Source organism: Gymnoscopelus braueri, assembly GCF_963280865.1.
Source record: "Gymnoscopelus braueri genome assembly, chromosome: 16".
NCBI classification, from domain to species: Eukaryota; Metazoa; Chordata; class Actinopteri; order Myctophiformes; family Myctophidae; genus Gymnoscopelus; species Gymnoscopelus braueri.
In genome coordinates this window covers 52759853-52787636 of record NC_137616.1, presented here as the reverse complement: position 1 = coordinate 52787636, position 27784 = coordinate 52759853, and the positions used below count along the sequence as shown (strand labels likewise).

The 27784-nt window shown below is 42.5% G+C and overlaps 2 protein-coding genes across 2 annotated transcripts in view; one reads left to right on the top strand and one right to left on the bottom strand.

Annotated features, from left to right (window-relative positions):
* LOC308102580 (E3 ubiquitin-protein ligase TRIM35-like) overlaps positions 1 to 27784 on the top strand; it is a gene marked incomplete at its 5' end in the record, with an annotated part of 614451 nt that overhangs the window by 88394 nt on the left and 498273 nt on the right. The gene's annotated exons all lie outside the window — the stretch shown is intronic.
* Positions 295 to 11803, bottom strand: LOC308103902 (uncharacterized protein; the record flags this gene model as incomplete). Its single annotated transcript, XM_080454111.1, has 8 exons — positions 11664 to 11803; positions 9739 to 10935; positions 8705 to 8854; positions 5262 to 5336; positions 4470 to 4886; positions 2835 to 2930; positions 2268 to 2390; positions 295 to 2103 (listed from the first exon to the last, which is right to left on the bottom strand). Exons 2-8 carry the CDS (start codon positions 9784 to 9786, stop codon positions 295 to 297), a joined length of 2718 nt encoding a protein of 905 aa, XP_080310237.1. The 5' UTR covers positions 9787 to 10935; positions 11664 to 11803.

The following is a 27784-nucleotide window of genomic DNA, read 5'->3' as shown; positions in this document are numbered from 1 at the left end:
TGTGTCGTCATGGTATAAGGCGTAAATAAACCAGTGCCTCCATAGATGGGCATAAAAGGGACCATATGGAGAGATCTCCATATATGGGCATAGTCGGATCTGCGGTTCAACGTAGGTGTGAGGGCCGCCTGAACACTAGTCATCTACATTTGAAAAAATTTAGATAGCCACATTAAAAACAATTAAAAAACTGCATCAGCTGTGGGGGTTAGACAGATGGATTAGGTAGTGAGGGAAAGAGAGAAAGATTGGAAAGTCAGAGGAACAAGAGAGAGTTACAGATGTAGTAGGAGACTATTTGTTTGCCTCGATCTTCGTGTCAATCTTCAGAATTTGTTCACTGATCCATTTCCATAGTGCTGGGGACTTTAGTCTGTTCAAAGGATTTGCATTTTGCTCCTTAAAGTGGGGGTACATCCTGCCCGGCTTCTGCCTAAACACCTGTATTTTGTGTAGCACACTGACCATCGCATCGATGTCATCGTCTCGGTTGGCAGTTGTGTGTCTCCCTGACTCACGTGGAACTTTACAGTCTTTGTCAAAGTTGTCCAGAATTGTCTTCGTCTCTCCCAGACTTTGGCTCATGAACTGGGCAATGTCAAAGTTGATGTTTGCGCCAACTTGTGAAATGCACTGTTTCGTGTAGAGTATGTAGTGCTCACAATTCATGTCCAGAGATATGTTGTTACCAGCACCTCCAGTGACATTCACAGTTCTATTCCATCTAAGCCTGTGGGCATCACTTGGACTCAGCAAAGCATGTAGATCTAGTTGGAGTTTGAGTGCCTCCAGAGAGTACCGATGTCGACCTGCTTGCTTAAAATGAAGCATTTTAAACTTCCACAGGCGGCAGGTTCTGTCGCCATCCCCCTCCTTCACTGAATCCTGGAAGTCCCTCTCCAGCATGGTCATTTTCATGAAAGCGGTGTGGTAATTATAAACCCCATCAGTTAGAAAACCTCCCCGAGATGTGGTTGCTTGTGGAGTGTGATGGAAAAGACGGAAACCATGTACCTCTTCTTCGTGGTTCTTGAGCTCCGTTAAGTTTTGGAATGGTGGGTAGATGCATTCTGCTAAGTGGCATTTGTGTTCTTGTGCTTCAGGTTGGCTTTCACTTCTTGGAGTTGTTACTGGGAAAAGTGTATTTATGTGGTCATTCATAACATACCTGTCCACTATATTACCAAGTTGAGTGTCAAACCATTGCTGTTTCTCTAATGAAGAACTGAAATTTGGTGGGGAGTTTTGTTTGGGTCCATCATGCACACTGTCCATTCCAAAGTACTCGAGAGTAGCTGTGATGATGAGGGCATCCGTCACATCCTGGACGAATGCATCATTCGCTCTATAATGGTCTCCCAGTGCTGTTGCACTTACATCTCTCCTGTCGGTTAGGTTCTTCAAGTGAAACAATGTACCAATCTCTGAATTGGAGGAGACATTATAGAACTCTTTATAGATAACATCATTGAAGTTCATGCTGCCGTGAAAGTCAGCCACAGAAGGAACAATGCCAATCTGTCTCTCATACTCTGTGTTGCTGTTCTGAAGATCTCTTACAGCACGGTCAGAGTTCTGCTTCGTCAACAGGTCTCCAGTGACAATGATCTTCACAGCTGGCTTCAATGTCGTCTTCCCATCGTCAACAGGCACATATGGGACATACCTGTCATTGATGTGACGCATAGCTTGGATCATGTCACTCGATTTCTTTTCGTCCACATCCAGTATACCCAGTGGTTTTATCAGAGTTTTTAGGGCCATTTCGTGGGAATATTGATGAGGTAGGTGCCACTGGACATTTTCTCTGAAGTTCTCTAATGATGTGAAGTTGGAGACAATAACTCTACCAATCAGTTCCTGAAACTCAATTTTAAGGCAATTACGGTCATCCTGGTTGGGGACAAGTTCAGAGAGTGGTACATTGAGGACAGATGATCTGACATCTTGTGGCAGATGTGCGGCGCTGACCCTCTCTTGGTTTGCAACCATTAGTAACCAATGGTAGTCCAGTCTTTGATGCTTCATTGACACTACGTGAGGTGTAACAGCACGGTCTAGGTTGTCTACCGTCACTTGGAATGGAGCCAAATGTGGGTTACCCTGGGGAACAAATGAGGCCAAAGTTTAGACACATTTAGAGAGCCATTTATAAATTTGCACAATGAACAGATTTATTTCTACAGTATTCCATCAGTGTAACGGTTTTATTGTGTAAAAAATAAATGCACTATATGCTGCATGGACATTACATGTAAAGGATTCACCTGTCCATCAGCTGTTGAAGACCCTGGCGTATGACAGTCCACTCCAGTGAGAGGATCGATGTCAGCAACCTCGTCGTCAGCATCCTCCTCATTTCTGGATTCCGTGTCCTCATCCTCGTCAGTCTATTTGTTTATCATGAGATTAATAAGTAGTTATTCTCACAAATGCTATACATTTAGATGAGTTTTATCCAAAGAACTATTACAGCCAATCATGACACTGTTTAAGTGGCTCATGTGTGAAATGTAACCCATATCCCTGGTCTTGTATAAAACAGAACATGTTTTTATTTATTTATCTATTTATGTATCCATTTATTTATTGCCCCCTTTTTCTCAGCAATTGTTTTGTGACATACTAGAATTACATTAATTTACGAAATAAGTTAAAATATGTCCGACAGCAACAACATGCATTGTGGCTCTCTGGAGTGAGTGTGGAAATATAGTGACCCTCTCCATCATCAAAGTTGCCCACCCCTGACCTAATATAATCAATTTAGCCTTCATATTGTATGTGTAGTGTGAACAGGTTTTAATGTTAATTAAATTGAGTGAAATTAATACCTGGTACTCTCCATCAGACTCACTGTCAATCCCCACCAAAGTCTCAAGACATGATAGTTTGTGGAGGTCTTGCGTTAGGCCAGTGGCAGGCTGTACCTTTTGAGCAAGTAAAAAAAAGTGTGAGAGAGTGTGTGTGTGTGTGTCTACATACATACATAGAATTAAGCCATATAAATGTAGCTTGGCATCTAAGCCATTTAAGGGTATTGAACATTGTGGGGAAAAAAATGTGTGGTTATGTAGTACCTTCCCTTCCGAGTCACTGTGTAGCCCCAACATTGATTCTTCACTTCGACTTGTAGCAGCATGGTCCTTTAGAGCAAGAAAACAAATAAGTAATTAATAATCGATCTACACAGGCACAGCTTTTTTGTTACGGCCCCACAGTGGTGGAATGAACTCCCCGCTGATGTCAGGACAGCAGAGTCACTGCCCATCTTTCGCCGCAGGCTGAAAACCCACCTCTTCAGGAAACACTACCCTGACCCTTCCTCTTAGCCTTGCCTACTTGTTGTCAATTAGTTGTACGAGCTCTCGTTTTATTTGATCTTGTTTATTTGATACACTTATTTGTTTTAGCTCTTGCTCATTTGATTTTCCCCATTTGTCTCATCTGTTTAAGAAAGTAGGTAGCTGATATATTGCACTTTTACCTTAGCGATAGGTATACTCTTAGCTGCTTGTTTTAGAAGAGAATGCACTTAAGACTTCTGGTGATTAGTAGTTTCCTTGCCTACCTACAGTATGTTGAATGCACTTCTTATAAGTCGCTTTGGATAAAAGAGTCTGCTAAATGACTGTAATGTACTGACTAACCTTCCAGTGAGGAGCCCCCACAGTATATGTTCTAAATCAAAACCACTCAATTATTCTTCCCTATTTTTTTATTCCAGTGCCGCCACATCATTACAGTCATTTAGCAGACGCTTTTATCCTTTTTTTTTTACATCATAAGGCCTGTGGTTGGCATTGACCTAATGTAACCAATTGAGCCTTCATAGAGTATTTGTATTATGTGTAGGTTTTAATGTTAAACCAAATTGAGTGAAATTAATACCTGGTACTCTCCATCAGATTCCCTATTTTTCCCAACCAAAGTCTCCAGAGATGATAGGCCAAGTTTGTGGAGGTCTTGTGTTAGGCCAGTTGCAGGCTGTTCCTTAAGAGTGCGACACACACACACACACACACACACACACACACACAATAAAGGGGGGGAGGGGAAATATGTATTGCGGTATTTTTTGTATATGTAATATTTTGTGGTTAAGACATTTCAATTTATTTAATACTTGGTGGTAGATATTAACATTATCTCTAAGGTATTAATACAAATTATGGGGGATCTTAATTATTTTTGGTATACAATGTACAAACCTCTTCAACAGAAGGACATGGCACACCGAGTATCCCTTCCATTTCTTGACCTTCTCCACTGTGAAGAAGAATTATATCTTCTTTCCACTGAATTACAGAGCTGTCAAATACTTCACCCATGCGTTTGAGGGTTTTTAGTGTGCTGTTGTGAGAAACGCACATTCCCAATCTGGAGAGTCTTTTGAAGCATCGTTTGGTAGCCCCTGCCTCACGCAGGATCAATGAATTGATATATTGTGGCGCATTCATGGTTTGTACGCGTGAGCGGATAAGGGTTGCTCCAGCCATGGCCATAGCACACTTCTTGATAGTTCTGTTTGGGGTGTCTGAAGATGTGAGTCCATTGAAAGTCACTTTACTTGCTCCCTCCAGGAATTTCAGAAAGGTTGGTGCATGGTCTCTCCACTCTGACACAACGGTTGTCCATTGGAAGTCTTTCAAGTCATTCAGGCTGGTTTGGCGCAAGATGGACCGAAATCTGAGACTGACTAGTATTTTTACTTCTGCCTTTACTTCCTTCAGCACTTCAGCAATCATCCTTTTTTTTAGATCAGGGATCTTCATTAGAGCTGGTGGGAGTCTGTGGTACTGGCCCCGAACCAGGATATCTGCCACTTTTTCTAATGGCCCAGTAAGGAGTCTTGTTTTTAAAAATGTAGGATACTTCACCCTGACCTTAAACAAAAGTAAATATACCACAATCAAAAGGTGTACATCTTGAAATGAAAAGACATCATGTTAGGGTCATGAAACCCTTGACAGATTGTGAAATTCTTTCAAATTCTGATGAAAACCTACAGTGTGGTTAAAAGAAATGGCAGGCTGCATAAGACATAAGATCTTCTGATGTAAGGTACACAGTGGTAGCTAATAATAGGTTGGTAATAAGTGTAACACCCATTGTTAATGTATTTAGATGAAACTGTCTTACTAGCCTGCCATGTATTTAATCATAACAGGAACACAAACAGCAAAATCAGCCTATGGTTTCATGACCATAAGTAGTGAAATATGTGTGGCACATATTTTATTTGCCTCTGTAACACTTACCCAACATCTTTTCCTCCGTGAGGGGGAAGTTACTGTCACATGTATTCCCATGTCCTGCGATCTGTCCACATTGATCTGTAATGTAGAAAGATACTTTTTTTTAGATTAAAGGGCAAGACCACTTTGTTAGAGGTTTGGATTGTGTAGTTACCTTGCCATTATGTAACTCTAAAGGTGGACAAGAAATCAAAAATAATTGCTCCATTGATTAGAAATTGATAATTCAAAATATGCTCCTCATTGACTTACATTGTACGCTGAAACAGCTCTCAAAGTCACTCTTTTAGCACGTAAATGGACGGAAACAAAGTTGATTCAGACAATATAGATCACCAAACCCAGTACTGTTTATTTTTTAAATAAAAATGTTAGCTTCCTGTTGATTTTGCTATTTTTATTTAGAAGAAAACCCAGACTGGATCTGCGGATCCGGATCTTCAAATAGTAAAATCAACAGGAAGTTGACATTTTTATTAAAAAAAAAAAACAGTACTGGGTTTGGTGATGTTCTATATTCTCTGAATCAGCTTTGTTTGTGTTCGTTTATGTGCTAAAATAGTGACTTTGAGAGCTGTTTCAGCGTACAATGTAAGTCAATGAGGAGCATATTTTGAATTATCAATTTCTAATCAATACGATACGATACGATAATACTTTATTGTCAGTTCACACTGAAATTTGTCTTGCAACCCAGCAGCCATGTTTGCAACAATAAACAGTACACACATTTGACATGACATAAGAAAACAAAACAAAATACATACATAAAGACATACAAAGACAAGAGCAATGTCCACCTCTCAGCCTACCCCAAGCCTACAACTCCTGATTAAGCCTCAATGTCGTCTGATGGACAAAGGACCTCTTCAGTTTGACCTTATTGTATGTAGGAACACTGTATCTCCTTCCTGAAGGCAGCAACCTATATTCTCCATACAAAGCATGGCTTGTGTTTGAAGTGATATTCCTTGCCAACCTTATCATACTGTCATTATACGTAGATGTATAGAGCCTCTGAAGTGGTTGTCCAACAATCTTTGAACAAATGTTCAGTTGCTGCAGCAGTTGTGACTTTAAGGCTACAGACAGACATCCATACCAGGTGGTACTACAGTACTGAAGAACACTCATAATAACAGAAGTGAAAAACAAAAGAAGAATCTGTCTACTAGCACCAAAAGATCTCAGGCGGCGAAGGAAATAGACTCTTTGCTTTGTCTTCTTACCCACTGATTCAATCTGGTCTTTCCATGACAGAAGGTGGTCAATTACTACTCCTAGGTATGTATACGAACATACCTGGTTGATCTGTTCACTATGAATAGTAATGGGGGATCTGTGTATCTCTAGTGGGGCACCAAAAACAATCTCCTCTGTCTTTTTTGTGTTAATGATAAGAGCGTTGTTATCACTCCACTCCACCACCTTATTTACTCTGTGTTGGTGCAGTCCAGGATCACTGGAACTATCCAAAAGAGAAATCAAAACTGTATCATCAGAGTACTTTAGAATGTATTGGTCTGGTTTGTCAGTGCGACATTCAGACAGACATTCCTCAGTACGACAGCTGTCAGTATAAAGGGTGAAAAGTACAGCTGAGCTTACACAACCCTGGGGAGCACCAACATTAGTAGTTAATGCTGCGGAGAGGGTTCTGTTCACTTTCACCCTCTGTACTCTGTTAGTAAGGAAGGAAGCATACCAGTGAATTAAGTATGGATTCAGTTCCAACTGTACCATCTTTGACACCAGAATATCAGACTGTATTGTATTGAAAGCTGAAGAGAAGTCTAAGAACAGCACCCTTGCATGATTCTTATTAGACTTATCTAGGTGTTTTGTAATGAAGTGGACCAGTGTGACAACCGCATCCTCTGTACCGCAACCTTTCTTATAAGCAAACTGACAGGGGTCGAATTTGTCTTTAGTTATACTTACAAGATGTTGCAACAGTATTCTTTCCAGTGATTTCATGATCACTGAAGTGAGAGCTATGGGTCTATAATCCTTATGTTCTTTTGGACATTGGATTTTGGGTAGTGGTTTTATGTGTGAGGTTTTCCAACACAGAGGAATTATGTGTGTGTCTACAGAGGTTTGAAATATTGGTTGCCACACAGGAGCCAACTCAGATGCAAAGTTTTTGAGGAGGAAAGCACTGCACTCGTCCGGCCCATTAGCTTTCCTTGTGTTAGTACACCAAAACACTTTTCTGACATCCTCTTCAGTGATGATAATTCTGTCTGAGGGGGCAGGTGTTACAGCCTTAAGTATTTCAGTGCACTTAGAGGAATCGCCTAATGATTCGAATCTGGCAAAGAAAGTATTTAGGTCATTAGAAAAGCCAAGTTCATTATCTGTCACAATAGGTTTTGTTGGGGATGACATTCCTGTCATGGATTTCATAGTATCCCACGCCTTTTTGTGATTTTTGGCTTTGAACGCATCCTCTAGATGCTGTCTATGTGTCAATTTTGCCTGCCTCATTTTTGTTTTTAGCTTTCTTTCCGTCAATTTAAGTGCACCAAAGTCTTTGTTTATGAAGGCTATTTTCCTTTCATTTATTACATCTTTTATGTCCTTGGTCACATATGATTTATTGTTCGGATAGATTTTAATTTCCTTTGTAGGAACAACCAGCTGTACACAAAAATTAATATAATCATTTGCAACAGTGGTTATTTCGTCCAATGAACCATCTCTAAAGGTGTCCCAATCTGTACAGTCCAGGCATGCTCTCAGTTGTTCCTTGCTTTCATTTGTCCATGTCCTAACTACTTTCTTCTCCACCTTTCCTCTCTTCAGTTTTGACTTATAAACTGGAGTCATGCACACAACGTTGTGATCAGAGGTCAATATAGGCGGCCCAACCGTGGCAACATATGCATTTGGGATGTTCACATAACACTTGTCCAGAATGTTATTTTTCCTCGTCGCATCCTTAACATACTGTTCAAATCCCGGCAACACGGTGTCCAGATAGCACTGATTTAAGTCTCCCAGCACGATTTCTGGTGTCTCTGGATACTGCAGTTGCAGTCCGTGCACACAGTCAGCAGTGGTTTTTGCTGCTTGTGCAGCTCTTCCTGGCCCTTTAGGAGGCACATAAACTAGAAAAAGTAAAATGCACCCAAATTCGCGGGGAAGATAGAAAGGTCTTAAAGTCATGCCTAGGATCTCCACGTTGGGATCATCGCATATCCTAATCCTATGATATAATAATAATAATGATCCTAATGGAGCAATTATTTTTGATTTGTTGTCCACCTTTGGAGTTACACCATGGCAAGGTAAATACACAACCCAAACCTCTACCAAAGTGGTCTTGCCCTTTAAGTCTTCCCTTTAAATTCATTTTCATTAATTACAGGTTAATTTCATTAAAAATTGAAGAGGGGTCAGCTCCTTTGAGCTTCCCCACATCATTAAGAGTACATGCATACCTGTGCAGACTCTGTAAGTTGCACTGCAGTTGGTGTCTTTGGTGCAGTGGACACTGCCGGCATGCTGCCTGCTTGCACCTGCTGTCCCTCACTTGACGAGGCAGCGACATCAGTCTTTCTGCGTCTTGCACTTAACATACACACAGCACTCTGCAATGTGGACAAGAGACACAGAAGGGGAAGAAAAAGGAGAGGGTGGGAGAGAAGGAAAGTTCAGCTTTATAATAGTACTAAAGAAAGAGTTAAGATCATAACTATTGCGGCTGATAGCATTTTCCAATAAACCGATATATGTGCAAATATGTGATATATGTGCAAATATATGAAAAGAAAAAGATAACTGCGAGCAATAAATCCCAATAATACAAAATGCGGTCAACAAAGTATAGCTCTCTCAGCTCACCCTACCTCCATGGTCAAACCAGCCATAAAACGCCACCCAAAGTGACACTCCCACCACCAAGGTGCCAATGAGGTGCCTTCATCAATCACATCAATCACTAATCCAATCCAGTACAAATTTGGCTCCTACAATAACAACTGATTGAAACTTGTCAAGTTCATTACCTTTGGAACCCTCAACCCTTACACATTGATTTCATTGCTTGTGACTGCTGTCCCCAGTCAGCCATCACACATTCTACTAAAGCCCACCTGGCATATTTCAAACTAACTAACACTGAGCTGGGTGTGATGACAACTGTTGTGCATGAAGCCAATGCAGACAATGCACACACGATTAAATAAGCCATCACCAAATGCACTCTAAATAGTGATAAAGGGTCATGACAGGTTCTTAATATCTTACATTTCCATGTGGCTGTCACCATTATGATTATAGCTAAGGCATGGCAAGCAGTATAAAGTATATTTATTTGAACCACTGGAAATAAAGCAAATATTAATCTATAACTAAGTTAGCACTTCTGTCATCTAAAGCATTATTTCACATTGCATTAGATTGTATTGACTTACTGTAATCTCCCAGTTATACTTTTTCTAATCCATGCCACATGCCCTTAATCCAATCTAACCTTAACTGTCCCAGGGGAAAAGACAATGGGGACTGTTCCTGCAGGCATCTTCTCTTCTGTACTTGATGAGGCAGGGACAACAGTCAGTTTGGGTGTGTCACTGAGCGGTCTGTCAGCACGCTACAATGTAGACAGGAGAGAGACAGAGACTATTTGGGTTCAAAAAGGTGACTGTAGCTGAAAAGTGACACTTTTGCATGTCTGAGAGACAGAGAGAGAGAGAGAGAGAGAGAGAAAAGAGCGGGAGAGTCCATGTTCCTTATACTATAACAATGAGTTAAAAATTTATAAAACAGATGAAACATGTTCAAGTGACTTACCTTTAGATCTCTTTATGCTAAACCTTACCACAGGATAACTGAATTGTAATATGTTAACTTAATGTAATCTTCCAGTTCCATTTATTATGAATTCATGTCACTTCCATTTTGATCCCCTTGCTCTAAGCTGACCTTAACTTTCACCAGGGAAAAGAGAACAGGGAGTGGTCCTGGAGACATCTTCTGCCCTTGACTTGAAACTGGGACATCACTCTGTTCGTGTGTGTCACCTATTAGACTCACAACATGCTGAAATGTAGATCGGAGGACCAGAGAAAGACATGGTGGATAGAGAAGAGTCTAAGTTTATTTTAATAGTAAATTAAAATATTCAACATCTTAAATTTACCCCACTGATGGATTTAAAAGTAAATTAATCGCACTTACTGAAAGGTTACAATGTTACATTTTAATATATTAAGTCTTACACTTGATCCCCTTATTCTAACCTACTCTAACCTGACCTTAGGTTTCCCAGGGGAAAAGGGAACAGGTTGTGGTTCTGCAGTCATCCTCCGTTTGTGTGTGTCACCTATTTGACTCACAGCATGCTGAAATGTCGATCAGAGGACAAGAGAGAGAGAGAGAGTGGAGAGAGAAGAGCCCATGTTTATTTTAGTAGTACATAACCAATTCAAACCTATTTATATTACTTACCCTTTGATTGAATTGTACTGACGTTTTCATTTAGTGTAATCTCCTAGGTCACTATACCCTTTAATTGCCCAACCCTTACTCTAACCTTCTATAATCTAACCTTAACTTTCCCAGGGGAAAAGAGTACAGGGACTGGTGCTGAACACATCCGCTGAACTTGTCTTGAAGATGTAGAGACATTAGTTGTGGGGTCTCTGGATACTTCCAGACTCTCTGCATCCTGCAATATATACATACATTTTATCCTTGGATTATGATTAAATTAGGATTAAATTATTATCTAAACATTTCTATACATTGTGGGGCAAATAAAAGAACTTGCACATTTTTATAGTGTTCACACAAACAGCAGAACCACAGAACATTTCTCCTCTGAAAAAAATAAATGGAGGCTATCAGAATGTTTCTTTTTGACCTTTGCTGTATTCACAAGTATTCAAATGTATAAAAATCTTTTGAAAATAGCAGATCTACAAGCTCACAATAGCGTTTTCAAATAGCCTAGGTATAAACTAGCTTAAGTGGTTAATGTATGTTTTATAATGTAATAATTTATATCTGCAAATTAAGTAGTAACTAAAGTTTACAAATAATTGTAGTGGAGTAAAAGTACAATATTTGCCTCTGAGATGTATGAGTAGCAGTAAAATTATTGGAAATTGGCAATACTCCAGTAAAGTAAAATTCCTCAAAAGTGTACTTAAGTACACAGTACTTGAGTAAATGTACTTAGTTACTTTACACCACTGTGTGAAACAGAGCATCTTCTACCTATGGCAAGTTTGCGGATATAGCAAAATGATTAATTTTGGATTAAGGGCATAATAACGCTATGTCATTGCTTATTTTTATAAGATAAAACATAATTTAACTTGGGAAAACGAATTAATAACGTTAGCTTGCCTTGTTAACACGTTAAACAACTCAGTGAACAACCTTACTACGTACCTTCAAATGTAATTCTGTGAATTGTGGAAGAAGTCCACGTCGTGCGTTAGGTTCTTCCACACCACCGGGGAGACCGCGCTTTTTTCGGTCGGTATATTTAACCGGTTTCGTCGGCGTAACGCTAGAATCCATGTTTTGAATATATTTTACTGTCACCGTACCAAAGAATGCCAGCTCTGTGGGAAAAGAGAAAATGTTTCAGCGGGGCAATGTTTTTCAGGGACACCGCAACGTGATTGGTCAAAAAAAGTCAAGTTCCGGGGGAAGTTTACACCCCAGAAGCCCCGCCTTCCTACCACTTCCTAGACACTCTCTGCTCTAGGTCGTGACCAGGCTCTTCTTTTCGCAGATAAGTGAGGCTGGGACCGAGGCTATCTGGACACCAACATCCAAGTCAGTGACATTCAGCAGGTAATAACTGCACACTGAAAGTGCTCCATCTCTGTCTTTACAATGAAAACCTATATATATATTTTTTTTAAATCAAAATGTGTGACAGGTTGGGGAGAGAACATTTCAGGTCAAGGGGTCAACAGAAACGTATGTAGTGGACATGGAACTGGAGCTGTGTTCCTGTCCAGCAGGACACACTGGGGGACCCTGCAGGCACCAGGCAGCGGTGGTCAAAAGTGTTGGATGTTTTTCTAACACCTACTGTACGCACCAGAGACTGCAACGATGAAAGCTGAGCTTCTCAAGCTCACTTCAGGAGGTCATTTCTGTTTATTTTATATTTAATGAACTACACATGAATGTCATATTCCTTTTGCTTTGAATATTGGTTGGAATATTATTTATTATTTAAGTCTATAAAGCTTTATTAAAAAAACATTCATGTTATTTTAACAATGTAATTGCTTTACTCATTCATTACTTATCCTTTGAAGACACAGTGTCTTTGGACTTTCTCCAACCTTTGAGAGAGCAGCCTCAATGTCAGTCACTCTCTTTGGACTTTCTCCAACCTCTGAGACAGCTCAGTCAGCCTTTACAGTCACTCCAACGTATGCCTATACAACAGAGACTTTAAGTAAATAATTGTGTGAATCATGAATATGCTGAATAGCTTATTACTAACCGGTGGCAGCCTCCACAAGAATGATGTCTGTTCAACTGTTGGTTTTATTAATCTTCACATGTTATGTATATTTAATTAAATCATTAAACATTTACAACTAACAGAAATATAAATGAATGCAAATATGAGGCAATGTTCAATCAATATTGACATAAGATGAACAAATATAACTCATTGATTGACTAAAATAATCATCTATAGGTTACACATTGGAAAAGGAATGCATTTGCATCATACAGAAACATATTGGCAGCAATGTAAAAATAGGGGGGGGGGACTATTTTGATAGGAATTGTGCAGCTGTCCTCACACTTAACAAACATGATGTACATCAGGCACTAATTGAGGACCAAACCTGGCTTCTGGGTCATACCATTAATTGTTGCATAACTTATTTCTAAGTCCAGAGCTCCCAAGAAGCTCTGGGCTCCAGGCCTCTCCCTTGCTTGAAATTTCGCATGGGGGGAGAGTGGCCACTTGTACCATCGGGTAGGTAGGGACCATGCCCAGGAAGAGGCACCTTCCTGGGGTAGCGATGGGGCGGCGAAGACCCCCAAAATCATGGTTCTAAAACATTTTTTTTAAATCTCGCTGAGTGTTTGTATGGCCTCCAGAGGTCCGCGGGGACCCCCTGGCGGACCCCCGGCCGAAAATCTCAACTTTTTTCGGCTTGTCGATCTGCTCTTTTTCGGGCCAAAACGGGCGGTACCTCCCTGTCCCTGGGTCGCCCGGCGCCGGCGGAGGGCTCGTTGGATCCGGGCCGGGGGTGCGCACGCGTCGGTGCCCCCCCCGGGTCCCTGCCCGGGCAAACTGCGGCCGAAAAAAACCGGGAAAAAGTGTGAAAATCCTACTGTGTTTGCAGGCCCCGTGAGGTCTGGGGCTCTGGCCTCTCCCCTGCGTGAAATTTCACGTGGGGGGAAAGTGGCCACTGGTGCCAGCGGGTAGCTATGGACCATGCCCGGAACCGGGGCATGGTCCTGGGGCAGTGTCGGCGCCGCGAGAGGCCCCAAATCCTGGAGGATTCGGAAAAAAGCCAGGATTTCTTCAGAGTCCAGAGCTCCCAGGAAGCTCTAGGCTCACGGCCTCTCCCCTGCGTGACATTTTGCGTGGGGGGAAAGTGGCCACTGGTGCCAGCGAGGTAGCTATGGAGCACGCCCGGAACCGGGGCCTGGTCCTGGGGCAGTGTCGGCGCCGCGAGGGGTCCCTTGTCCTGGATCTCCGCGTCGTACCTCCCTGTCCCCTGCCCGTAGCCCAGAAATTCAAAGGCAGTCATAGTAGCCAATTAGAATGAAATCTGCTAAAACTGACGCATAAACTGATACAGAACCATACTGTACTATACTTTAAATAGTGAAAAATCAACTAAAGTCATTATTAGCGCGTGTTCAATCACATTTTTATGAAAATAACTTGTGGGGAAAGTAGCCTAGATAACATCTCTAATCTGTGAATGTGATCCTACTTCAGTCAGTGAAGTCCAGGGCTGAACGTGACAAATATTGGGATCAATATGACTTTGTACAGGTATTGGTAATTTGCCAATACATTATTCTGTGAAATAAATGGGTTCCATTTTACTGACAGATATACTATTCTTGTACTAAATTAAAATTAAATCATCCTCAACCTTCAAGTTCAATTCATTATTTCCGTGGACTTAAAAATGATAGTTTTATTTGGCCTATAATTATTTAACCTTTCTTACAAAAAAACACATTCCAAACACATCAAAACTCTTCAATATACAGTATACTGGAAATTGTTCAGAAGTCAAAACATTTTCTGAAAATATCAAAATGTTCCTAAAATAGTGAAGTAGCAGATCTACAAGCTCAATCGGCTATTTAGCTATTTAACTATGAGTGATCAATGAATAAACCAAAGTTAATGTAGGGTCCGGGGGGATAAGAACAAATGTTGCAACCCCTGATTTGCATTTCATTCCAAATAAATGGTGGTCAGTGAGTTATTGATCGTTCTCTACAACCAGATGACTCTTATCACTTTGTTAATCATGACATGAGTTCATTGAGCTGTATGTGAGCATATGCTCTGTACGTCTCTCTCTCTCTCTCTCTCTCTCTCTCTCTCTCTCTCTCTCTCTCTCTCTCTCTCTCTCTCTCTCTCTCTCTCTCTCTCTCTCTCTCTCTCTCTCTCTCTCTCTCTCTCTCTCTCTCTCTCTCTCTCTCTCTCTCTCTCTCTCTCTCTCTCTCTCTCTCTCTCTCTCTCTCTCTCTCTCTCTCTCTCTCTCTCTCTCTCTCTCTCTCTCTCTCTCTCTACTAAATCTACAGTTGATTTAGTAGACTAAAATGTATGTTGGCGGTGTCTTGATGGCGTTGAAATGGCTGATTACACTTTGCAGTTGCATGCTGAAAATAGCAGATCTACAAGCTCACAACGCGTCGCAGGGTGACGCGTTTTGAGCTTGTAGATCTGCTATTTTCAGCAACACCTGAGCGCAGCCAAACATGAAATGACTTGTCTCTTAGTTCTACTGGATCTCTTCTCCACTAGTCACTCACTAACATTTTAGTCTAGTTTATAGTTGTTTTATAATAATAATCCCCTGCATAAAAGTTGTATTTGTTCTAGGGGTGGGACGATATGGGTACCTCACGATACGATGTCTGTGGCGATATTAGGCCCACGATAACAATATATATCACGATATTCAATATATTGCGATATCACGATATTCGTTATATATTGCAAGAAATTTCACCAACGATATATCACGATAGTCCTTTTTTTTATATCGTTTTATTTATTTTTTTAATATCGATTATTTATCGCGGGAGAAAGTATCGCGATATATCGATATATCGATATATCGTCCCACCCCTAATTTGTTCATTCAAAATGTTTGGTTATTTCTTATTCTGGAACAAACCCATGTTTTGTGTCTTTGTTCCTGTGTGTCTCCACTAGTCATGGCTGAGACAATATGGCTACCTGGCTCCTCAGAACAGTACGGACTCATCCTCCATGCTTTCTGCAAAGGATCTGTCTGAAGCCATCAGTGACATGAGGTTCTACAGCCTGGAGGTCACTGGACAGATGGACCAGAAAACCATCACGTACGCTAAGTGGTGCAAAGTAACTAAGTACATGTACTCAAGTACTGTGCTTAGGTAACATGTTGAGGCACTTTTACTTTACTGGAGTATTTCCAATTGTCTATATAAATGATCTACAAGCTCACAATGCGTCGCATGGCGACGCATTGTGAGCTTGTAGATCGGCTATTTTCAAATGGCCGAAATGTATATAGGGCTGAAGTGGTTAATGTGTGTTTTGTAATAATAATAATAATCAAAATCTACAAGGTAACTAGTAACTAAAGTTTTCAAATAATTGTAGTGCAGTAAAAGTATAATATTTGCCTCTGAGATGTAGTGGAGTAGAAGTAAAAGCACTGCAAATTGGAAGTACTCCAGTAGAGCAAAAATACCTCAAAATTGTACTTTGACGATTTGAAAACTTTAGTTACTTTGCAGATATAAACTATTACATTATAAAAAATACATTAACCAGTGACTCAACCAGTGACAAGTGACTGAGTGGATGCTAAAATACATTGTTGTTTATTGTGCAGGTGTCATTTATTGTTCAAATAGTTGAACTATTTGAAAATACATTTTAAAATAGTAAGAAATGGCAAAGAAGTTTAGGGATAATGGGTAAAGGCACTGGCAAAAATAGGGCCCACAGTATATATATAAGCAAGCACCTTATAGTCAGCATTACCACACACATTATTTAAGATGAAAACGAACTTTCAGCAAACATAGCTAATCTACAAGAATCACAATGCATCGCATGACAACATGGTGTGAGCCTGTAGATCAGCTATTTTTTGCTATTTTTGAGAATATTAGGGAAAAAGAAGAGATTGTCACAATCAACACTGAGGAATTTTGGTGACAAAATAATATATTTTAATATTGTCCATATGGTCCAGTCCTACTATGAAGTGTGGACTGGACCATAGTATTATGGTCTAGATGATCTTACAAGCTTGTGAGCTTGTAGATCAGTTCCACATGACTCCACATTTGGACAATATGACATCATCAATAGGATGTCCGTTTGTCAATAAACGGAACACAGCTGAATGACCCGCTACTCGCTGGTGTAAAGGTGTAAACATACAAGACAGGCCAAACGTAACTGATCTACAGGCTACTCACACACACCGATGGAGGAGGAAACCATGCAAGGCACCAACCTGCTCATCGGGAGCAATTAGTGGTTCAGCGTCTTGCTCAAGGACACTTCGACTACTAACTCTGGGGGAGCCCGGGATCGAACTGAGAACCTCACGGTTCACATCCGGCCGCTCTACCCCTGAGCCACTGCTGCCCCATGTGTCATGATGGGGGACAGATGTGTCATGATTGGGGACAGATGTGTCATGATGGGGGACAGATGTGTCATGGCGCTAGAGGCCACAGAAGGGACGCTCGCCCAGGAAAAGACGGGAGGAAAAGGTTTACACTGTACTGGGACAGTTCCAGCTGTTTAGGAGGAATGAGGAACGCTTTGCGTCGAAAGATGTTCTCGCAAAGCCAACTTCAAACAGCAAGATAACTGCTACTGTTGTCTGCATGAATGCTGCCCGGGACACCTTGTAAAGCACGAGGTAACTCTGAGAGGGTACACAACTACACAAAGAACTCCATTTTCTATACTCAGAGTTAAATTAACACTGAAGATTTGACGTGTATATTGTGGTCCCAGACATAACACGTTGTACACTCTCGGAATTAAACCACATCAAACCCATGTCTGGACCTATCCATGCTAGCATTACCCACCATGTGTGGGTAATGCTATATGCTCATATGTTTTATACACATCATGGTGACGTCATGGGTTTTATATGCATCATGATGTCGTCACAGGCTTTGAATTGGTGTATTGTAACCAGTGGACTGCTAGTTGAGACTGGATCCTTCAGGGGTCACAGATGAAGCAGCTTGTGCTACGCTTAAAGTGCTCCATATTTCCCCATGTACAGTATTCTACGCTTTAAGTGCTTCATATTGTCCTATGTGCCATGGACGTCGGGCCTGGTCAACGATAGCGACATGGACGCCATCGTTGGCAGACTACAGACCATGACAGAAGAACGGTTACGGGATTCGATGCTCGCAGCAGGACTCAAATGCGGCCCGATAACTTCAACCACACGAGGCACCTATGAGAAGATGCTGGCCCGAGCCCTGATGCAGAGAGAGAACGTTGCATTTGATGGATCTGAGAGGGAAAACAGCCTCGATGATGAACATTCAACAGGGCTTTTAGAGGAGGTTCGTGATCCAAGACTGAATTTAAACCAGTCAGGGGAGGAGGCTGAGGTAGAAGAGAGCACAGAAGCGACGTGTACAGATGGAGATAAGCCAACAGAGTCAACGTTGGTCTTTTATGGTGTTTGCCCTCAAGAGGAAAAGGTTCATGTCTTTGAGGATCAGAAGACGGCCCTTAAAGTCATGGCGGCGGTGAAAGGGGCTCGGCTCAAAGCTTTCCCCACACGCCAGGAGGCGGAGACGTTTTCCAAGGGGATGAACAGGCCTGCACCGGAGCCAGGAACATCACACGTAAGTGTGGAGAAGGCCAACGAGTTCCCCGGCCCCCGAACCCAGGACCTCACGAGCAAGCTGAGAAGAGCCGTGGAGCAGGGTGACCAGAAGGCCTTTGTAAAGCTGGTGTGGGAGAACCCCCGCTACCTGATAGGATCCGGAGACAACCCCACCATCGTACATCTAGGCTGTCACTACAACGTCCTCCATGTAGCAGCCAAAGACGACCAGCCGGGGATTGTCCGCGCGCTCCTGGACACACTGGACAAGCCAGAGTTCATGATGCGCATGTACCCTGGCGATCGGGAAACCGTTCTTCAGCAGCGCATTGGCTACGTCGTGGATCTGTATCTCAACACGCCGGACGCAACGAACAATGACACGCCTCTTCACCTTGCCTGCAAGTTTGGATGCCCAGAAGTGGTGGACTTGCTGTGTTCACATCCCACCACACACACACAGCCAAGGAACAAGTACGGCCAAAGGCCCTGTGATGTGATCTGTGAGAGGAGAAACGACACATTGGAGATAAGGGACCAAATTAAAGAATTCCTCGAAGATAGGTGCTATCTGCACCTGCTGAGAGCCACAGACAACAGTGTCCGGCCTGTGATTACATTCACACGTTCGCCATGGAGCCGACTGAAGCAGGATTTTCACCCTCTGGATTTTGGATCGGAAGGCGGTCCGATCGATCCCAGCCTGGCGTTGAGAGCGTACGTGGGACCTCTTTCTCCTTCAAGGGCAGAGGAGTTTTATAAACTATGGAGGAATCCACCACGGAACCGGGCAGAGAAGCCGGCGAAGGATTTCCACGCCGTCCTCAAAACGGACCCTGACAGGGGAATGGAGAGCGTGGGGCGGGAGATGGCACACGGGATGGGCCACCGCTGGGCAGAATACTGGCTCTTCCTGGACTGTTTTGTTGACTTATCGACCGAGGAAGGACTGGACAGGCTGGAGGGTTACCTGGAGGGGAAGGGCAAGAGTGTGGCTCACCAGAACACCGGGGACATCGATCTGATACCTGCTTCAACAACCGGCAAAGGACATTTATCATCTTCCACGACAGACGGCTCTGTGCCTCCAGTATGTGATCTGCTACAACAGTTTGAGAATCTCTCGATCTCACTCGACAACCAAGAGAAGGCAGACGGTGCTGAGGACAACCTGGCCACCTCTGATCCTGCTAGCAGCGAAAGAGAAGAACGTCTGGATTTGGAAGACCGTCGGTCTTCCAAATCCAGACCTTCTTCTCTCGCACTCCCAGGATCACGGGGGGTATGTGATCCCAGGAATGCAAGAGAAGACGGTCTGGATTTGGCATCTGGCCTCCGGGTAGCATGGGCAATGAGGAGCGGCGAGGAACAACAGATGCAGACAGAGGATGGCGACGACGACGTGTCCAGCACCTCTTCAGAGGAATATCTGACCGCCGACGAGGATTTCGAGGGAGAGGACTGGGAGGGCGGCTCTGCTTCTTCTTGCCAACCTATAGAGGGCTCCAGCGAGCGCACAGCCCTCGTACCAGAAGCCAAAGTGTTCATGGAAGGAGGGGATTTCCCCACCAGGCTGGACAACGAGGTTCTGTCTGCTCTGGAGAACGTCCAGGTGAACGCGGAGAGATACCCGCTCATCACCAAGTGGAGGAACGTCGTCCAGGCGTATCCGTCCACACAAAGACGTAGCTGGGCCGGACAAACAACTAACCTTTAACCCATTAAGACCTGAGGCCGATTCTACAAATGACTTCTAAATCATAACAGTTTAAAAAAAAAAAATGTTTCTATATCAGTGGTTCTCATAAAAAGGACCCCCAAAAAATTATATTTCTTTGGCCGCCGACGCAAAGATTTGAGTTAAACATGTTCAATTTAAATATATATCATATATGTGTATTTTAATATGCAACTAAATCTAAAATGGCACAGCTGCTTTCAAGGTTTTAATGGGTTAAACTGATGTATCCTTTGACACACAGACGTAGCTGGACATGTCCCATACTGAGAAACTACTAACCTTTAAAGACGTATAGAAATGAAACAAAAAACAAAAAAAACGTTGTCACACTTTTAGAGCCTACTGTCATAATGAGGTCTTATCTATCAATAGATGGCAACAATCGTTTTGGGTATTTTCATATCAAACGTCCCTAAAATTAGATTACTTGACGATTTATTTACTCTGGCAGTGAATGAGTTAAAATATGTATCTGAAAAGCGTAAGAAATAACCAGCATAGCAACATTAACATGCTTCACGCTGCCTCTCTCTCTCTGTTCCCCTGAGCCTGCGTGAGACGCAGGCTACAAACATAGCATTCTCTGGCTAAATGTCTTCCCATAGCCCATGGGGATGGGACCTTCTGATTGGTTCAGAAACATACAGGCTACCGTTTCAGACTGAAACTTCAAAACAAAATGACCGAAAAGGCCATTTCACCAGGATTTTAAACTGACTCATCCAGGACACGTTCCATACAGAGAAACAACCTTTAAACTGACTCAACCAGGACACGTTCCATACAGAGAAACAACCTTTAAACTGACTCAACCAGGACACGTTCCATACAGAGAAACAACCTTTAAACTGACTCAACCAGGACACGTTCCATACAGAGAAACAACCTTTAAACTGACTCATCCAGGACACGTTCCATACAGAGAAACAACCTTTAAACTGACTCATCCAGGACACGTTCCATACAGAGAAACAACCTTTAAACTGACTCAACCAGGACACGTTCCATACAGAGAAACAACCTTTAAACTGACTCATCCAGGACACGTTCCATACAGAGAAAAAACCTTTACACTGACTCATCCAGGACACGTTCCATACAGAGAAACAACCTTTAAACTGACTCATCCAGGACACGTTCCATACAGAGAAACAACCTTTAAACTGACTCAACCAGGACATGTTCCATACAGAGAAAAAACCTTTACACTGACTCATCCAGGACACGTTCCATACAGAGAAACAACCTTTAAACTGACTCAACCAGGACACGTTCCATACAGAGAAAAAACTAACCTTTACACCGACTCATCCAGGACACGTTCCATACAGAGAAACAACTAACCTTTACACCGACTCATCCAGGACACGTTCCATACAGAGAAACAACCTTTAAACTGACTCATCCAGGACACGTTCCATACAGAGAAACAACCTTTAAACTGACTCATCCAGGACACGTTCCATACAGAGAAACAACCTTTAAACTGACTCAACCAGGACACGTTCCATACAGAGAAACAACCTTTAAACTGACTCAACCAGGACACGTTCCATACAGAGAAACAACCTTTAAACTGACTCATCCAGGACACGTTCCATACAGAGAAACAACCTTTAAACTGACTCAACCAGGACACGTTCCATACAGAGAAACAACCTTTAAACTGACTCATCCAGGACACGTTCCATACAGAGAAGCAACTAACCTTTAAACTGATTTAACCAGTTCACGTCTCATACAGAGAAACCAGGACTTCTCTTCTCAGAGATCAATCAGCATGACATCCAATGGCTTCGTTCCACCACAAAGGGTTAATCCACAACCTTCCATAAACCCATGAAAGTTGTGTGATGTGTTTTTTGTGTGTGTGTGGGGATCTCCACCATCACTGATATCGTCCCAGACGTTGCGAAGCTTCAAACCTCCCAAATCAAACTATTTCGACTATTTCTCGGGCCTGGGACCCATGACCTAACCTCCTGACTCCGCCAGATGGAAGAAGCTTGCGTCACATTTGCAGTGGTGGAAAAAGTACTCAAATGTTTTACTTAAGTAAAAGTATCGATACTGCAATGTTTACAAGTAAAAGTCCGGAATTCAAAATTTACTTGAGTAAAAGTACAAAAGCATTGGTATCAAAATGTACTTAAAGTACCAAAAGTAAAAGTACGGGGCGGCCATAGCTGAGTGGTTAGTGAGCCCGCCTAGGGAACCAGCTGGTCCTGGTTGCCCCAGGTTCGATTCCAGGCTATCCCAGCATATGTGCCGATGATATGAAATTTGTCCCTGAGCAAGACTCTTAACCCCAATTGCTCACAGGTTCTCATTGGAAACAAGACCGCAAGGACTTTCATGAACGACCTGTTAAAAGGAATTATCCTTATCCTTACTACAATGTTTGAAAATAGCAGATCTACAAGCTCACAACACGTCGCGATGCGACGCGTTGTGAGCTTGTAGATCTGCTATTTCCAAATAGCCTAGGTATAAAATAGGGCTAAAGTGGTTAAAGTATGTTTCATAATATAATAATTTATATCTGAAAAGTAACTAGTAACTAAAGTTTTAAAATAATTGTAGTGGAGTAAAAATACAATATTTGCTTCTGAGATGTAGTGGAGTAGAAGTAAAAGTATTGGAAATTGGAAATACTCAAGTGAAGTACAAATACCTCAAAATTGTACTTGAGTACAGTATTTAAGTAAATGTACTTAGTTACTTTCCACCACTGCATCTGGGACCTCGGTAGCACAATCGATGAAGGGGCGGTCCCTTTTTTTCCAAGCTACTTGGCAGGTGATTGGACGGGACCGTCTGTCTATCACCGTCTATCAACCAATCATATTGACCCACCTTTTCCCCACACATTTTACTAGCCCAGGATGGCTCAGGGTAGAAGACAGGGTTAAGCAGTAACAAACGAGATTGGCTTTCAAAATAGTCAATGCGACTTTGCCCTCAATACCCACATATCTGACTAATTACCTCTAAAAAGTGAGCGACACTCACAGCCACAATACTAGAGGGAACGTCAACAACGATCTGGTAACACCCACCCACCTATAGAACAAACATGGGTAAATTCTCCTTCTACAGCACTGCCACCCAAAGTGTAGAATGCCTTGACACCATCCCTTAAAAACGTAAGTTCACTGGCTTCCTTTAAAACCAAAGGGGGAGGTCTACATGAGGCTTTGTCGGTCTGTCGGTCGGTCTGTCCCTCTTTTCCTCTGCACACACGTCATGCGAAGTCCGGCCATTCAGATTTCAACCACTAGGGGTCTGGCAGTACCAGGTCTCCTGGTTCCCTTGTTTTAATGGTGCTTTCGATGTTGAGTCCACATGGTCCACACTACGCAAAATTCCAGGCCATGTGGCATTCCATATTTGGGCGGGACTGACTTCACATGACGTGAGATTCAAGACGCTTAAAAGCCGACTGCACAGGGGTGTGAGGACACTAACAGCTGATTGCACAGTCGGAGGGCGTCGGCTTGAGAGAGGCGAAGAGAAATTAAGCTTCCAGATTGGAAGACAAACCACTTAGAACTTAAAGATTCCACTTGTAGTCTTAAACATCCCTGGATCGTAACATCAGCCCCTGCAGTGGGTCGGTTTTCCATTTAATCAGCTTAAGTAGTTTCCAGTGTTACACCCTTTCACTTTAGTCTCGGTGTGGAAATGGTGTCCGCCAGCATTCTCCTGTCTGAAGAGCTCTTCCTGTGTTCTATCTGTCTGGATGCGTACACTGACCCTGTCACCACTCCATGTGGACACAACTACTGCAAAAGCTGTATCACACATTACTGGGACACTAATGATGTGTGTCAGTGTCCACTGTGTCAAGAAACCTTCGATAAGAGGCCAACATTCTCTGTTAATAAAGTTCTCTCTGAGATGGCGGACCAGTTCAGGAGTCACAAACTGAAAGAAGATTATGAAGCAAAGACAGAGGCTGAAGTTCAGCAGATGATCCAGGAGAGAAAACTGAAGATTCAGGAGGTCAAACACTCAGTAGAGATCAGCAGGAGAGATGCAGACACAGAGATAGCAGGCAGTGAACAGGTATTCAATGCTCTGATCAGCTGTATCGAGAGAAGCCAGGCTGAGCTCATTGATGTGATTGAAGAGAAGCATAAAACAACAGAGAAACAGGCAGAAGGCTTCATCAAAGATCTGCAACAGGAAATCACTCAGTTAGAGAAGAGATGCTCTGAGCTGAAGCAGCTCTCAAACACTGAAGACAACCTCCTCCAGAACTTCACATCCACCAACAGCCTTCCACCCACCAAGGACTGGACAAAGGTCAATGTCCACCGGTCTATATATGTGGGGACTGTGAGGACGGCTGTGGCTCAGCTGGAGAAGACGCTCAGTCAAGAGAGGAAGCAGCTGTGTGATGTTGAGCTGATGAGGATCCAGCAACATGCAGTGGAAGTAACTCTGGACCCTGATACAGCACATTCCCATCTCATCCTGTCTGAGGATGGAAAACAAGCAAATGATGGAAACGCATGGAAGAAACTCCCAGACAACGCAGAGCGATTCTCTACATCTGTCAGTGTCTTAGGAAAACAAAGCTTCTCCTCAGGAAGGTTTTACTATGAGGTTCAGGTTAAAGGGAAGACTGCCTGGAGTCTAGGAGTGGCCAGAGAGTCCATCAACAGGAAGGGAACGATCACACTGACCCCCAACAATGGTTACTGGACTATATGGTTGAGGAATGGAAATGAGTACAAGGCCAATGCTGGCCATTATTCTGTCCTCCTCCCTGCAAGAGAGAAGGTCCAGAAAGTGGGAGTGTTTGTGGATTATGAGGAGGGTCTGGTCTCCTTTTATGATGTGGAGACCAGAGTTCATCTCTACTCTTTCACTGGCTGCACCTTCACCGACAAACTCTGTCCATACTTCAGTCCATGTGCTAATAATGAAGGCAAAAACTCTGCTCCTCTGATCATCTCTCCTGTCATTCAATAGCAAAAGCCACTCACTTCCTTGTAGATGGATTATATTTAAATGCAAGAGCGTTTTTTTTTTTTCATTTTACACACTAGTCTTAGCTGTGACATCATATTGATGACATCAACAATATTCACGTATGGGCATACAAGGGACAGACAGACAGACAGACAAATATCTCCATATATGGGCATAAAAGGGACACAGACAGACATGGAGATTTGCAGATTTGTGTCGCATCTTTACGTCAGCTTGTAGATTTGCTGTTTTTGAGCGGTGTAGCCGCTCCTATAAGTGGGGTTGGGACCCATGACCCATCCGTCGTGAAAATGTGTCTTTCGCTGTACTGTGATTGGCTGATAAGTATTCAAACCCTTTGCTCAGTACTGTGATTGGCTAGCGAGACGCATGATGAAATTCATAACCTATAAATAGCACCACGCACTTTAAAAAAAAAATCATTTTTTTTTTAGTGAGCTTCCATCACTGTGATGACCACTGTTCTAAATAACACGCTCACTTCACACTGGGTGTGATTTTTTAAATTGTTTTGAAAGTTTTAAATAGGGGTCAATTGATTGGAACCAGGAAAAGATAAAACATGTGTCATTATCACGATATAACACTATCCCAAATCCCTGACAATATCTAGTCTCATATGGACATACTACCAGCTCGTTCAGTGACAGAAAAAAACATAGTCTATAGCCGCCAGTGCCAGCGATTTTCGAGTGTTTTCACTCACCTTTGGAACATCATAGAATATCCTTCTTCACAACGATCGACCTGCCGCTTTAAAAGACGCAGGGGGGGGGGGGGGGTCTCATAGACTCGGAGAACAAGACCAGGAGACCTGGTTCTGCCAGACCCAGAATAAGTACTTTATAAGATCAGAGCACTACGTCACGGCTACGCCGGACTTCACATGACGTGTCAGCCTGTGTCTATGCCCATGTATGGACGAAAGGGGGACAGACTTTTATAAGCCGGACGTCACATGACGTGTCAGCCCCTGTATGCCCATGTATGGAGGAAAGGGGGACAGACTTTTATGGCTGGGGCCTAAGGGCAAAGGGGGCATGCCCATGTATGGAGAAAACGGGTACAAAGCCTCATGTAGGCCGACCCCTTGGGTCTGGCAAAAATAGATGTGCCGCCGAGATCGTCCATCCCATAGTTATAGGGAGTTGAATGAGGGGTGGTTTCGCCTCAAAACAACACAAAGCAGAGAAAAGGGCGTTTTCTTTTTCTTTTTTGTTCACGAAAGTCGACGTGGTGTTTGATCACGTGGTTTTGCTGCTTCTCTGCCTCTGAGAGACTCAGATGGTGATCGCGGGTTGGCGAACGGCGCCATCTGGTGGAAAAACACGTAAACACACGTCTTTGGAACTCTGGGCCTTTGGGGGAAAAAAACACGTAAAACACGTCTTTTGCACGGAATGAGTTCATCAGTGGAATGAGTTCATCAGAATGAGTTCATCAGAATGAGTTCATCAGTGGAATGAGTTCATCAGAATGAGTTCATCAGAATGAGTTCATCAGAATGAGTTCATCAGAATGAGTTCAACAGAATGAGTTCATCAGAATGAGTTCATCAGAATGAGTTCATCAGAATGAGTTCATCAGAATGAGTTCATCAGAATGAGTTCATCAGAATGAGTTCAACAGAATGAGTTCATCAGAATGAGTTCATCAGAATGAGTTCATCAGAATGAGTTCATCAGAATGAGTTCATCAGAATGAGTTCATCAGAATGAGTTCATCAGAATGAGTTCATCAGAATGAGTTCATCAGAATGAGTTCATCAGAATGAGTTCAACAGAATGAGTTCATCAGAATGAGTTCATCAGAATGAGTTCATCAGAATGAGTTCATCAGAATGAGTTCATCAGAATGAGTTCATCAGAATGAGTTCAACAGAATGAGTTCATCAGAATGAGTTCATCAGAATGAGTTCATCAGAATGAGTTCATCAGAATGAGTTCATCAGAATGAGTTCATCAGAATGAGTTCATCAGAATGAGTTCATCAGAATGAGTTCAACAGAATGAGTTCATCAGTGCCACATTGCTCGTGAAAGGAATGCCATTTTGTGAAAGAGAGTGAGAGCAGTGTTGCCAGATTCTGTGAGAGAAACAAGCAACCGGGTCTAGGAAAACCAGCCCAAAAGAAGCGACTATGGGCCACATGAGCACTTTAACATACACATCAGCTACAGTATTTGAAAATAGCAGATCTACACATACACTTGTAGATCGGCTATTTTCAAATAGAATCTTGCGGGGAAATTTTAATAAGCAGATCTGGCAACCCCGAGTGAGAGCCCAGCTATGTTATTGTCACTAGACCTTTTTATTCTATTTGTCTTATTTTTAGAGTTGTTCCGATACCATTTACAGTCATATTTTGAATTGATGTCACACCTGTTTCATAGTCTTACTGTACACTCTACATCATTTACTAACTAGCTGCACATGAACTATTATTAATGGACTTTTTTAAACGTATCAGTTGTTTCTCAAACCTTTTCATTTCAAGGAGCGCCATAACTCTCAGAGTGTAAAAATGGAACCAAATGGACCCTCTCAGAGTCACAGACTTGTAAGGGTCCATTTAGAACCCCGCTTTGAGAATCACTGTCCTAGATATTATATTTTTTACACAATGGTGTCGGATCGGTACTCAGCAACGACCCATATGCAAGTTATGGGTCTCGGAATCGGTACCGGGAAAGAGAAAAGACATGCAAAGTACATCTC